Source organism: Aspergillus stella-maris, assembly GCF_047715825.1.
Source record: "Aspergillus stella-maris strain CBS 113639 unplaced genomic scaffold BDV14scaffold_23, whole genome shotgun sequence".
NCBI lineage: Eukaryota > Fungi > Ascomycota > Eurotiomycetes > Eurotiales > Aspergillaceae > Aspergillus > Aspergillus stella-maris.
Window position 1 is genome coordinate 39714 of NW_027396817.1, and position 14563 is coordinate 54276.

The 14563-nt window shown below is 52.4% G+C and overlaps 5 protein-coding genes across 5 annotated transcripts; 1 reads left to right on the forward strand and 4 right to left on the reverse strand.

The window, feature by feature from the left end:
- Positions 1–593: 593 nt before the first annotated feature.
- On the forward strand, positions 594–7799 carry BDV14DRAFT_199507 (uncharacterized protein; the record flags this gene model as incomplete). The annotated part of the gene is made up of 1 exon (XM_073773276.1): positions 594–7799. One exon carries the CDS (start codon positions 594–596, stop codon positions 7797–7799), a length of 7206 nt encoding a protein of 2401 aa, XP_073628696.1.
- A 26-nt stretch (positions 7800–7825) lies between these two features.
- Positions 7826–9786, reverse strand: BDV14DRAFT_172014 (cytochrome P450). Its single transcript, XM_073768525.1, has 2 exons — positions 8986–9786; positions 7826–8932 (listed from the first exon to the last, which is right to left on the reverse strand). The coding sequence occupies exons 1-2, from the start codon at positions 9596–9598 to the stop codon at positions 7953–7955; spliced, it is 1593 nt and encodes a 530-aa protein (XP_073628697.1). The 5' UTR covers positions 9599–9786; the 3' UTR covers positions 7826–7952.
- BDV14DRAFT_172024 (Zn(II)2Cys6 transcription factor) lies at positions 9765–12139 on the reverse strand (the record flags this gene model as incomplete). Its single annotated transcript, XM_073768526.1, has 9 exons — positions 9765–9918; positions 9971–10180; positions 10225–10697; positions 10741–10896; positions 10944–11136; positions 11184–11678; positions 11723–11874; positions 11919–12022; positions 12068–12139. The coding sequence occupies 9 exons, from the start codon at positions 12137–12139 to the stop codon at positions 9776–9778; spliced, it is 1998 nt and encodes a 665-aa protein (XP_073628698.1). The 3' UTR covers positions 9765–9775.
- On the reverse strand, positions 11980–12901 carry BDV14DRAFT_50835 (nuclear transport factor 2 family protein). The gene has a single exon (XM_073776930.1). The coding sequence runs from the start codon at positions 12802–12804 to the stop codon at positions 12289–12291; it is 516 nt and encodes a 171-aa protein (XP_073628699.1). The 5' UTR covers positions 12805–12901; the 3' UTR covers positions 11980–12288.
- On the reverse strand, positions 12899–14426 carry BDV14DRAFT_199509 (FAD-dependent oxidoreductase; the record flags this gene model as incomplete). Its single annotated transcript, XM_073773277.1, has 4 exons — positions 12899–13321; positions 13370–13740; positions 13800–14068; positions 14113–14426. The coding sequence occupies 4 exons, from the start codon at positions 14424–14426 to the stop codon at positions 12899–12901; spliced, it is 1377 nt and encodes a 458-aa protein (XP_073628700.1).
- Positions 14427–14563: the final 137 nt, after the last annotated feature.

Genomic DNA, 14563 nt, shown 5'->3' on the forward strand with positions numbered 1-14563 from the left:
AGGCACAGTCAGAATAAGATCCGCCGGGGCTGGATTGCTTCGCTGTTCTAGCGCTTATAGTCAGCCTTGATCCTTAGCTCTGATCCTTCGCCTGCAGCTCGCGTCCTGGGGGCTGACTCTGCAGACTTTTAGTTCGCATCTTCCTCAGCCCATGCAGGATATACCGAGAAGCCTCCGAAAAAAGACAGACGGACTCGCTCTCAGCAGCGCCTCAATGGTCCGATCCACCGGCACCGCGAAGATTCCGTGCGTTGGGGGCCGATCCTTAGGCCTTCATTTATTATATTGTGGCTTATTATTATTTCTTCTGTATCGTCGTATTACAGACCGTATGGAAAGCTAGTATTTTTCAAGTGCCATTGGAATCCACTGGGGGCCGTTGGTGCTGAATATCTAGATCGTTGACAAGTCCATATATAAGACTTTGACACAGTCATTGTCCATGCGCAATAAGGCCAGCTACCAGGCTTCTAGTCTGATTATTTTCGCTCATTCGTCTCTTGCATTTTATCGCATCCTTTGTTGAATTGTTAAGATACCCCCTTTTGTTTATCCTTTCTTTCGCACTGCAAGACGACCAGACACCACCCACCATGCCCGGTGTAATTGAATCCTCCTCTTCCAGGGATGCATTGAACCTCGAGCTGCGCCAGATTTGCGCCGATGTGCTCCAGCTCGAGGTCAAAGATGTCGACCCCAAGCGATCCTTCCTCTCACTGGGCGGCGACTCATTGCTGGCGATCAAGATCCTGGCGCAAACCCATGCAAAGGGGATTACCATTAACATTGCCGACATTATGGCTGCGCACACCATGGAAGAACTATACGCTCTCGCTGAAGGACCGCCAGAGCCAGAGCCTTCAGAGTCATTGCTCAACCAAGAGCTGCGCAAGATCTGCGCCAACGTCCTTCAACTCGACATCAACGACGTCGACCCGAAACGATCTTTCTTGTCGCTAGGAGGCGATTCTCTACTTGCGATCAAAATTCTAGCACAATGCCACGCGCAAGGCATTACAATTAACATTGCCGACATGATGGAAGCGCATACGATGGAAGACTTGTATGCGCTGGCTCAAGGACCCCCCGAGACAGAGTCTTCTAGCAGCAGCAACCTCGATGCCTCAATACCAGACTTAGGCACTCTCACTCCGACGACAGAAACTGGTCCGACTTTGGTAGAGGAAGTCTCGTCAGATATTGAAGCCAAACTGGCTGCCCTCTCTCCCTCTCGCGGCGACCTCATCCAAGCGATTGTGCCCTGCTCCGCCATCCAGGATCGCATACTCGTCAGTCAACTGCAAAATCCTCATCTCTACTCCTGCTGCTTCGTCCTCAAATTCTCCCACACACACCGCGGTCTTCCCGTGGATGCCAAACGCTTAGGCGAGGCTTGGGGACAAGTCGTCAAGCGTCATTCCAGTCTGCGCACAGTTTTGGTCGAAAGTACACAGCGACCGGGTCACTATAATCAGGTCATCCTGAAGGAAATCCGACCCTCGATTGAATACTTTGAAGGAAGCGACCGTCTGTGTTTACCCGAATTCAACGTCAACAGCCCTATCATCTTCGCACCGCACACTGTCCCCCACCGCGTCCAGCTCGTCCAAACCTCGCCCTCTGTAGTCTATCTTAAGCTCGACATTTCACACGTTCTGGTCGATGGACAATCGGCAGAAGTTCTGCTCCGAGATTTGAGTGATGCCTATCGTGACGGCGAGCTTTCTGCCCCTTCATTATCGTACGGCAACTATGTTACTTCCTACCTGCACGAGCCCTCGCAGCAACCGGCACAACCTGCCAAAGACGAGAAAGCGACCGAGATTACGCCGTTGACAGTTCCCATGGACAGACCCAATGAGGGAATTCACGGATTCGAGACTGTCAGCGTCAAGGTTCCTCTTGACTCTCACCAGGTGCAGTCCGTCTGCGCCCGCTACTCTGTCACCCTGTCGACCATCTGCCAGCTGGCCTGGGGTTTGGTCCTGCGATGCTACGGGGGATCCGACAATGTCTGCTTTTCGTACGTCAACTCTGGTCGGTCCATGTCGATTCCTGGAGTCCACGACGTGATCGGCCCCATCGTGCAGACTTCGCTGTGTGCGATTCAGTTAGCTGGTGCCGATGACCTGTCCAAGGTCCTCCAGAGTCTGCACAAGGAATCCCTCAAGGCACTGTCGCAGATCTCGCCTTTGGAGTCCACTAACAACACCTCCAAGTCAGCGCGCCAGCTGAGCAACACGACCATGTCGTTCCAACACGCTTTGGACGATCGTGCGGTGCGCAGTGCCAGTCTCTCGGTCAACATCGAGGGCAAGGCCAACCCTACAGACTACGATATCTCGCTCGGCATCTCCTCAGCTCCAGAGGGACTTTCCATCGATCTGGATTTCTGGAACTCCAGGCTCGACCCAGAGAGTGCAACAGCCATCTTGGGCGCATTTGAAGCTGCTATCCGAGGCATCGTCGACACTCCTGACACTATTGTGTCTGACATCAGTCTACTCGCCCCCAGTGACCTGAACCAACTCGCCCAGTGGAACTCATCCCTCCCAAAGCCGCAGCGTGTATGCGTCCATGATAAGATTATGGAGATTGCAAAGCTTCAGCCCACTGCCGCTGCCATCAACTCATGGGATGGTGATCTTACTTACGCCGAACTCACCTCTCAAGCTTCTACTTTGGCCCACCACCTGCGCAGTGAACTCGGTGTTGGTCCGGAAAAGTTCGTCGGCATCTGCATGGACAAGTCGAAATACACTATCATCTCCATGCTTGCTGTTCTCCTAGCCGGTGGTATTGTCGTGCCATTGGGTGTCTCGCATCCCAGAGCCCGGGTCCAGGGTCTTCTCACTGATACTGCCGCTGTTGCTCTGCTTGTCGATGCAAAGCACGGGGAGCGTCTTGATAATCTTGAGCTCGAACATACTGTCACTGTCACGGTGGACGAGCAGCTTCTGACCTCAATCCCCAGAAACTCTGTTCCCCCCGTCTCTGGAACCACACCGGACAATGCTGCCTGGGTCATCTACACCTCTGGCAGTACAGGAACACCAAAGGGTGTTGTTCTCCTGCATCAGAATATCTCAACAAGTGTTCTTGCTCACGGTGGAATGTTCGGGATCAACTGCCACACGCGCACTGCCCAATTCGCTGCTTACACTTTCGACGTCAGTCTGTCGGATATTGTCATGACTTTGTTTCACGGAGGCTGCGTGTGCGTCTTTTCTGAGGAAAGCCGTATGAACAACCTCACCGAAGCTCTGCAGAAGTTGGCTGTCAACTATGTGAACTTGACCCCTACCGTGCTCGGGCTGCTGGACCCCTCTGAGCTGCCGACAATTAAGACTGTTGTCGCCGGAGGAGAAGCGATGGACCCTGGTATCGTTAAGAAGTGGTCTCCCTTTGCAGAGGTTTACAACTCGGTCGGGCCTTCTGAAACGACCATTATCGCTGTTGCTGCTGGGCCTGTTACTGACCCAGCTCACGCTGCCAATGTTGGATATCCTACTGGCGCTCGTCTCTGGGTCACGATGCCTACGGACCCTAATCAGCTGTGTCCGGTAGGAGTGCCTGGTGAACTCCTGATCGAGGGACCAATGCTCTCCCGAGGCTATCTCAATGACCCTGCAAAGACCGCTGCTGCCTTTATCAACGACCCAGCCTTCATTAAGCACCTCGAGGCTCGCAATCCAGCATGGAAGGTCCAATTCCAAGGCAGTTCTCGCAGAATGTACCGGTCGGGCGATCTCGTTCGCCAGCTCAAGGACGGTTCTCTGGTGCACATGGGACGCCGCGACACCCAGGTCAAGATCCGTGGACAGCGCGTTGAGATTGGCGAGATTGAACACTGGATCATGCAGTGTCTGGAGGATGTGCGTCGCGTGGCTGTCATTGTTATCGAGCGAGGTCAAGGTAAAGAGCAAAAGTCTCTTGCTGCTGCGATCGAGTTCAAGCAAGACAACGACTTCTTCAAGCCTGGCGACAAGTCTGACGACCCTTCTGATCTGCCGGAGCTGCTGCCACTGACCGAGTCGCTCTCTGGTGCCTTGAACAAGCTGCGAAGTGATCTTATGGAGCATCTCCCTCCATACATGTCTCCCAGCATGTACGCCCCTGTCTCGCAGCTGCCTCTTAACTTGTCTGGCAAGATCGATCGCCGCGCAGTGACCCAGTTCATCAACAAGCAAGAGGACGCTCAACTGCACCAGTATCTATCAGTTAGCGGTCCTCACAAGGAACCCTCGACCGAGACCGAGTACAAGCTTCAGCAGCTGTGGGCAAAGACACTGGGCGTGGACGTCTCCCAGGTCAGCGCCGACAGCCACTTCTTCCACATTGGGGGTGATTCTGTTGCTGCCATGCGTGTTGTCTCTGTTGCTCGCGATGTCGAGTTGGTTCTGCGTGTAGCTGATCTCTTCGAACACCCTGTTCTGCAAGATCTTGCACGGGTTGTTGAGGACCGCGAACTGGACGAGCACGACGACGAGGACCCAGCGCCGTTCAATGTCTGGAGAGAGAGCTTCAGAATTGACTCTAGTGAGGAAGAAGACAAACTCACTAAGATTGCTGAACTTTGCAGCCTGCCGAGGGACCAGATTGAGGATGTTCTGCCCTGCACTGCTCTCCAGGAGGGTCTGATGGCCTTGACTGCCCAACAGCCAACTGCTTACATTGATCGCCAGGCTTTCTCTCTTGCCGACACTGTCGACGTCGCTCGCTTCCAAACCGCCTGGCAGACAGTCGTCGACCGCAATACATTGCTTCGTACGCGAGTGATCTCTGGACCTGAGACTGGTTCCGTCCAGGTTGTCCTTGCTCCCTCCAAGGTTCAATGGATCGAGTCATTTTCTCTCGACTCGTACCTCGACACTGACAGGAAGACTGGCATTGTCATGGGGGAGCCCTTGAACCGTTTTGCCTTGATAAATGAGTCTGACGGTCGACGATTCTTCGTTTGGACTGCACACCACAGCACGTACGACGGCTGGAGCAGAGGCCTCGTCCTGCAGCAAGTCGCCGATGTCTATCTTGGTCAAGAGCTGGCACCCGTCGCTTCATTCTCTCGCTTTATCAACTACGTTGAACGATCTCAGGCTGCAGATGTGACAGCCTCCTACTGGCAGAAGCAACTGACTGGCGAAGTGAGCGCCGACTTCCCACCTCTTCCCAGCGCAAACTACCGTCCTCGTCCTCAGGCGCGCCAGCACCACGGTATCAGCCTGACCAAGGGTACCAGCTCTGAAGGCGTCATGCTGCCTGATCTCCTTCGTGGTGCTTGGGCTCTTGTTGTTCGTCAGTACATTGGCAAGCTGGACCCTGTCTTTGCGGTCGCTCTCTCCGGTCGCAATGCTCCAGTTCGCGGTGTCACCAACATTACTGGGCCTACTTTTACTACTGTCCCTGTGCGCATTCCGGTCGATCCAGAGCAGGGGATTCAGGTGTACCTGCAGAACGTTCGTCAGCAGTCTGTTGAGATGATCGCATATGAGCACACCGGTCTGCAGCGCATCAGGAAGATGGTCCCTGAGGCTGCAGCCGCCATTGATCTGAAGCATCTCTTTATCGTTCAACCGGCCAGTGATAGCGAAAGGCAGTTCCAGATTCCTGGCATCGATGACTACTTGGTTGCCGTGGAGGAGTTTGACAGCTACGGACTCAACGTTGAGTGCACTCTTTCTGGTCAGTCGGTCGAAGTCGATGTTCGCTTCGATAACAAACTCTTGTCGCCTGTCCAGGTTGCGCGTCTTCTGAGCCAGTTCGAATCTGTTGTACAGCAGCTGCATGGCCACAGCGAAGGAAGCCTCAAGGTCAAGGACATCGACATCATCGGAGCTGAAGACATCAAGCAGCTCAAGGAATGGAACGCCGAGCCTCTTACACAGCCTATTGACATATGTCTGCATGACATGATTGCTGATATTGCTCGCTCTCGTCCTCAAGCAAGTGCCATTGAGGCCTGGGATGGAAACCTGACACACGAGCAGCTGCAGTTGTACGCTTCCACGCTGGCCAGCCACCTGGTCAATCTGGGAGTCGGGCCGGAGATCTGCGTTGGAGTATGCATGGACAAGTCCGTCTGGGCTGTTGTCTCTTTCTTGGCCGTGTTGCAGGCTGGTGGTGTTGTTGTTCCTCTTGGTGTTTCCCACCCCCTAGGACGTATCTCCACGATTGTCGAGACTACCAAGGCGAAGATTATCCTAGTTGACTCGACTCAATCTGGTCGTTTGTCTAAGCTCACGTCTTCTCATGGAGTGTCCCTTCTTACGGTCAATGCGGGAATGCTCGAGAGCCTGCCCATCGAGCCCATGGCACCCTCTCCAGTGGACCCCGACAACGCAGCCTGGATCGTCTTCACCTCAGGAAGTACCGGAGTCCCCAAAGGAGTCGTCATCACTCACACGAACCTGTCGACAGCAGTCAAGACCCACGGAATTCGTTTTGGTTTGGGCCAACACACTCGGACCATCCAGTTCGCTCAGCACACCTTTGATGCAGTCCTACAAGACTACTTCACCACTCTTGTCGCCGGTGGAACTGTCTGCGTCCCATCAGAGGAAGACAAGATGAGCAACCTGGCTGGAGTCATGCGCTCGATGAACATCAACTTTGGCAACTTCACCTCGACAGTCGCTCGCCTTCTCACCCCCGAGACAGTGCCCAACCTCAAGCTGATGGTTCTCGCCGGTGAACAGATCCAAGACTCGGTGGTAGAAACATGGTACAAGCATGCTGGAATTCTCAACTCCTACGGTCCCAGTGAGTGTACTATCAACTCAACCTGCAACGGACCGATTACAGACGTCGTAAACGCTCAAAGTGTCGGCCACGGAATGGGCGCTCGCCTGTGGGTAACTGACCCTACCAACCCCAACCGTCTCAGCCCCGTGGGAACCCCCGGAGAACTTCTCATTGAAGGACCTGCGGTGGCAAGAGGATACCTAGGCGACCAAGTCAAGACTGACGCGGCATTCATTCGTGATCCCGAATTCGCCAAACACTTTGGTCTTTCTAGTGTTCGCTTGTACCGGACCGGTGATCTGGGACGACAGCTTGAAGACGGCCAAATCCTGTACATGGGCCGTATCGACACACAAATCAAGATCCGCGGTCAACGTGTTGAGATTGCTGAGATCGAGCACTGGGTTGGACACTACCTATCTCACGTCGAGCACGCTGCTGTCGTTGCCGTGGCCAAAGGTGACAAGCAAGTTCGTCTTGCTGCAGTCGTCGAGTTTACAGAAGGACAACAGCCGGACTCATCAGCATTCAGCCGTCTCAAGAGCACCCTGTCTACGCAAATGCCAGCATACATGGTTCCAAGCCTGTACATCCCCGTCGAGAAGATCCAACTGAACCAAAACGGCAAGCTGGACAGAAAGGCCATCAAGGCTATGGTCGAAGATATCCCCGCCGAGAAACTAGACAGCTACTTTGCCGGTGAATCGCGTGAAGCCCTTGTCGCTCCTACTACTGAAATGGAAAAGGCCCTCCAGCGCGTCTGGGCTAACTCGCTGGGTGTCGAGGTTGATGCTGTCGGTGCCGACGACGACTTCTTCCAGCTTGGTGGTGACTCTGTTGTTGCGATGCATATTTCTGCTTCGTCTCGCAACGACCCTGTTATTCAGGGGTTGGCAGTTAGTGATATCTTTATGCACCCGAGATTGTCTGAGTTGGCGGCGCATTTGGAGAAGAGAGGTGAAAAGGAGAATGTGGAGGAAGGATGGAATGAGGAGGAATTTGAAGGAGATGATACTCCGTTTGCATTGCTTCAGGAGGCGTTGGATTTTGATATGTAATTTTTTCCAGTTTCAGAGAATTGTTTAGCATTGTTGGCATATTATTGCATTAGCGGAGCTGGTATGGTCTAGAATTGCACAGAATTATATACTCCTCTTGTTTCTCATCTTTATACAATACATTCAGGCTCGAGTGCACTCATTGATAAAGTATCATGCTGCCACCTTGCGTCTCTTCACAAGCACCTTGACACCAGGGGGGGGAATAATCGCTTCAGTCAACCACTGATTATCAGGTCTCTTCCCTTCATATCCCTCTGGGAACTTCACATCGTAATTCCGCAAAACATAGGCAATGATCATCTTCAGCTCGAAATCAATCAGGAACCGCCCCGGACAGGCATGCTTCCCATGACTGAAAGCCAGGAAATTCGAGCTTGTCGACACGAAGCTCAGCGATCCTCCCTTGGTCGCACCTTCACTTTCTCTCTGGCGCGAGAACCGAAAGGGATCATATTTCAGTGGGTCTTCGTAGATGCTCGGGTCTGTATGGGGCTGCTGGCTGAGGGTCGAGAAGATGGTGCCCTTGGGTATATCGAGGCCCGTATCTGTGGTTACTCCATCAACTAGGACCTTACGAAAGGCTGCTCGTCCGCCGAACGAGTGAAGGCGTAGTGTCTCACGCGCAACACTATCGGCCTTGGTCATCTTGGATACTTTGGCCTTGGTCCATGCCGTGTCGGATCCTAGAATCTGCGAGACTTCGTCGCGAAGAATGTCGATGGTATTGAACTCCTTGTCCGAACCCAGAATATTGAGCAGCATATTCGTAACCTGAATACTGGTCTGATGCATGGATCCGAAGTTCGCAACAACAATCCGGGTCGCGATATTGTTTAAGTCGTAGAGCTCGTCGGGTCTCTCTCGCTGCGCATACCGGAGCATCATCTGGAAGTGGTCGCCAGGTTCATCATGGGCAGCATCGTCTCTGGCATACTTCAAGGTTTGAAGACGTTCGCGGTACAGGGGTTCTAGGAACTTTCGAATCCTTCTGCCCGCTAATCGGGCTTTCAGGCCCACGACTGGTCCGACCAGGGGGCGTAGAATAAGGGGTGTACCCCCGACAACACCAGCGGTGATCACGCACCCGTCAATTGCATCGAAGCAGTCTTTGATGTATTTGTCATTGCGGCCTGGCAATAACAATTAGCAAGTGGACAAGCAAGCAGTGTAGAAGGAGACAGACAAAGAGGCAACCCAACGGTAAACCGACTAGCAGCCTGGGCAACAATAGGCCTGACAGTCTCGAGCAAATCAATCTCCTTCCAATCCTCCATATCAGTCCCAAACCACCGATCAAACGCGACACCCAATTCATCATTCAGCGCAGCGACAATACTCTCCAAGACGGCATTCATCTCCGTCTGGACCAGCTTCCCCTGCCACGCATCGACAATGTACTTATCGTGCCCAACACTATACTCCGCCTGATCAATGTCGGCAAATGCTTCCCCGACCCCAAGCACACTATCAGGCTGACTCAAGACCCATCGGAGAGAACTCCCGGGCAAGACGAGCTCATTGCGCACACCGAATCCCGGGAGCATGACGGGTTTGCCATGTTTGAGGTACTTGGTGTATGCCTCGCGAAAGAGCGACTCGCAGTTTGTGAGGTATGTCCAGCGGGTTTTGAGGCTGAAACTTCTCTTGTCGGGGGGTTCGTTGACAAAGGGGACGCCTTTTGGTGTGGGGGTGGTTAAGAAAAGAGAGTTGATGAGGTAGAGAACAGCGGCGGGGAGTATGATGTATACAAGAACATCAATAATCCCGCTAAAAGGGAACATCTCGGGAATTACCATGGACGTGCAGGGCAAATGAGGATAGAAAGAAGGAGAATGGTTCGACTGAAGTGAGATCGGAGATGTCGTGCATGTTTTGGCCCACTCTGCTGATTTATTGCTGCTTATTGGTTGTTCGGGAATATTGATTAGCAGCAATTTACACTCATTAATCTTGATAAATTATGTCCTCTAGAACTATAATTCAGGCCCCCAGTTAGATAGGAACCCGTCTGTCACGCCATACTGTGTGTCTGCCATGAAATCAAAGTCCATTAGGGACAGGGTCTCCTGCACGGGGTCTTCTTGGCCTGGCACGCCTTGCTGCAGGGTCTTGGTTTCTACTGCCAATTAGAGATTGATCTATCCTTCTTTTATCAGATGGGGCCATACCAAGAGTATTCCAGGCTTCAGCTAAGGCCTCCAAGCAGCGACAACATCGGTCAATTGTCCGATTTCCCTCGTCCAGCCGTCGGAGAGGCCCGATGCAGCTGAGAAATGTGTGCTTGAGCGAGTCCGTGGAATGCAGGGGTGAAATGGCGACACAGGTAGAGTGCTTCTCGAGAAGAAATATTGTAAAAATAACCAAGGCCGCATCGAACGCTGGTAATGTTAGAATTTACCATGTTGGTAGTTGGCATACATACTGTAGTAGAGAGCAAACCACCAAAAACCCAACAACCCTTGCTGCTGCCGTTCCGACTCAACAACTATTCTCAATATATTGATGATCTCTGTCGCAGATTCGACACACATCTGGACCGTGCTTCTCGCTATGTCCTGCAAAGCGAGGCAATCGTGGCTCTGCACCGCATGATCGTCCATTCCTTCGCACAGTCGCACGAGAACAGTCCGATTGATCAGTAGGCGAACATTGTAATATCGCAGCGTTAGAATTAACCTAAACCTGTCAATTCCCCTATCCCTTCCTAATTGGCCCGTACAATCGCTGCTTTTGATCAAAGCCATGTGCGCCGGGACACTGGGAACCCATTCTTCAAGCAAATGTCGCAAGCGCAGAACACGAGTAACTATCTCGTAGTGCATGAGCTTCTCTTCAAGGCCTAGGTTGTTATCGTACAGCTGGTCCAGAACCTTGCCTGTGATGCAATAGAGGCGACTATACTATTAGCTGGACGTCCTAAACTTCAGGGTCAACTTACATGGTGGCGCTGAAGAAGTCAGTACTATACCGGCACCGTCGCCTCGCCTCAATCTGTCTCTCGCGCGGCTCAACGAGATCAAAATAACCAGGGAGCTCCAAGCGACAGTAATGCTCGGGGATGGTTGAAGGACGACCGAGCGTCATGCTCAGAGTTCTACAAATGTTAATGACTATCCTTCTACGTATTGAAGAAACACCAACCTATCAAGTACAATGCACCCAAACCAAGTCCGCTTTCGAATCTCTCGCTCTACAGGTGAGTATCGCTTGGCGGCTTCAGAGGAATGAAGCCCAAGTTGGAGCGCAGCCTTGACAGCAAGCCCGTGCATCGACCAGGCTTGCATAGACGACTGGGTCACCTGCATATACTGGCTAGCAAGCAGGAGATATTGAACTACTTCTGTAAGCATCATCCACTGTGGAATCATTAAAGCGACTGACCAATTTCTAGACTTGCTCCTTTCATGACATAGTTACCGCACAGCTTATTTGCCCGTTGATAGAACTCCTCTGCAGAGCGACGCTGGTCAATGCTGCCTGACTGAGTACTCGCATAAGTCGCCAGAGCAAGAACAATATTCAAAAGCCCCAGCCATGTCCGGCGCGTAGCGGTGCTATTATGCTTTAGCTGGGCATATTTGTCTCGAAACGTTTCCTCGTGAAGGTAAGGGCACAGCATTCCATTGTTGGACCAGTATATGTCGATAAGGTTAGATGTTTCCTCGTCTGGTGGGAGGTAGAATATTGAGACCTCTCCTTGAGGACTATCTCCCGTCCACGATGCTGTCCGAGGAGCAGGTGAATTCTCAGAGACTCGTGTGATGTGGAAGTCTACCAGCATGTGTCTGCTACTCGATCGGAACTCACCACGGTTTCGTGATAAACGCTTCAAGGCGCGCGAAATGTCCGATGTAAAGGCGACGTTGGATGATGGACCTGATGTTGTCAGTACTGGTCAACAACGTTGGCCGGCAACAAACCGAAGTAGGCACGATCCTCCTCATCGCCAAAGACCAGACTCCCAAAGCCATCGGAAACATCCTCGGATCGTGCCGGAGTAACGGGGGGGTTATGCGAATGCTGCAACCGCGATTCCAACTGGTTCAACCGGTCTTCAATGGCCTGGAAGTGTCTGTTGCGAGTTAGAGTAGCCAGTGATAGAGGTAGACTACCTACTCTTTCCCCACCACAATTGTCTCGCTGGACTGTCCCGACGAGACATATTGGCAGGTTAACCCTAGCTCGATGCACGTATTGCACTTGGGTCGTTGGCCGCTACACTGGAGGGGTTAGCACACACCCGAGCAGGACTGCTGGCTACATACGCGCGACTTTCTGGACCGACAGGAAAAACAAGCTACGTTGACTCGACGTCTTTTGGGCGTTTGCTCTTCCATGGTTTGTGTTTGATAGTAGAATAAACTGGGTTGGGAGTCTTTTCTGAGTATTTCTGTGCATTTGTCATCTTCGGCTTCTTTCCGGTCTTTCCGCGGAACTCCTCCACTATGCAGCTGAGCATACACCATAAACCCCATATCACATTGAATCAACATTCAGAACTCAGTTTCAGGTGTATATCCCAGTAGAATGGTTTCATTTCCAACATGACTCCCTTCTCCAAATCAACCGTAACCACTTGGCAGAGCGGCAGATACAAATCCTCCCTTGTCTTTCGGACCCTCAAATGAACTGTAGAGAGAACAGTAATCCTGTCCGACCCAGGACGTTCAAAGATCTCAGGATTCTGTACGTCCACAATATCGAAGTAATCCGCCATTTGGGTGGACCAGTCTTGAAATCCCTTCGCACCGATGTAGACGCCACCATATGGGAGAGCGGGTGTTTGCTCGAGGCGAACATCCGGTGCCATTGTGGCAGCCATACCGGAGAAGTCGCGGGCGTCTGGGGATGCAGACATGTAGATGCGTTCTGCGTCGTAGAAGGCGTCGAGCACTGCGCGGGCTGTGTACTTTGGGGTGGCCATAGTAATAACTTGGAGAAAGATGATCTGAAGAGTCTTGGAATAAGTAGTTGAGTGTTGCTTGATTTCTATGCAAGTCATCTAAGGTGGTGAAGAGACGCTTTATAGAACAACCGCTATCAAACCCATCGGCATCTTCGGGACCATCCCGCGGATGGAAAAGCCATTACCACATCTACAGTCGACTCTCAGCCGGAGCCTTCTCTGCCTCTCCCGGAGTCTTCTCTAACTCGTCATTGAACGCAAGCTCTCTCGGCCTGTACGGAATATCCAACATGCTCAAAGAGACAGACCCCGGTACAATCGCGTCCCAGCGCTGCAAAGCAACGCCAGGGAAGATATCGCGCACCTTGTTCAGCAGCGTGTCTTCCAACTCGGGCGTCTCCAATGCGTCCAGCTGTTGCCGTGCATTAGACATGTCCATTACTGCAGCTGTCCGTTCATGTCGAAGGTCCTGCACACTCTGGAACATCTCGCGGATCTCGTCCTGAGACATACAACCTGGTGTAGGCCGGGAAAGGACTTCGAATAGACCGTTTGTGAGGGCTGCGACACTTTCCAGGGCTTGGTTTCCTCCTTGGGCGATGATGACGGTCATCTATTGTCCTGTCAGCCTTTACCTACATGATGAGGCAAGAATTCGTACCTTGTGACTGGCATCTCCTAGAGCAATCATGCGATCAAGATGCCATTTCTTGTGAACGTACTCGCGCGTCGGGATATAAACCAGCCTCCTCCGGCAGTTGTATAGATCCTTGACTTTGACGTCAGGCGTGATATTATCCTCCCAGAACTCTTTGATAAGCCCGTCTATTTCTTTCTCTCCCAGCTGAGGAATATCAGGCCCGCGCAACGTCGATCCCATATTCTTCAGCAGCGACCAGTGCATCGTGTTCGCTGGCCCAGTACCGAAAATGTACGAGTGTTGCTTGTGAGCTCCGAACCCAATCAGTCCGATCGGGATTGAAGGGACAGGGTCTGATACACCGAAGAGACAGGCGTAGGTGGAAGCGACCTCTGCGAGCAGTTAGATATGTAAGATACGGCAGCTTGGGGGGGCATGTAAAGCATCGTACCATTGGCATCATCGTACTCCTCTCCGAGTCCCAGATCTTCCGCACGTCGGGCGATTTCCTGTCGCACGCGCGAATGGGCTCCATCTGCACCGACGACAATGTCCCCCTGGTAGACTGATCCATCTGTTGTGCGCACTTCCACGCCGTTTTCGCTGTGGACAACACTCTCGACGCGCTTGCCCGTCAACAACTTGCCCTTGTCTGCGATACGATCATACAGAACCTGAAGCAGCATCCACCGCTCAATCCAGAGCATGGAATAGCCATATCTACTTCGTCAGCTAACTCGAAAATAGGTGAGAGTGAGTCATACCGCTTGATGAACATCTGATCCCAATCGTCTGCGCCCACGATGAGTTCACCATCAGGTCCCCACCACCTCATCTTAGCCATGGGCTTGACGCGATCGCGAAGATCCTCAAAGCAGCCCAGTTGGTCCAGAATGCGCAGTCCGTTGGGCGTCATTGCAATACCGGCGATGAGGCGAGTGGCGACAATCTCATCGTAGGCTTCGAGGAGGGTATAGTCAATGCCAACCCTATCCAGCATCGCAGCCAGACCAAGACCACTGATACCACCACCTACAATAATGACCTTGCATGGTCGAAGAGGTGCAGTAGAACCCATTGTGTGAATCTTGAGTGAAATATCTTTGAAACCACAAAATGCGACCGTGGGGAAGAGTCCTTTATCAAGGCGTTCAGGTCCTTGGCTTCAGCTTACTAGGGATTAGTTTGGCCCCAACTTAATGCAGTTTCAATTCT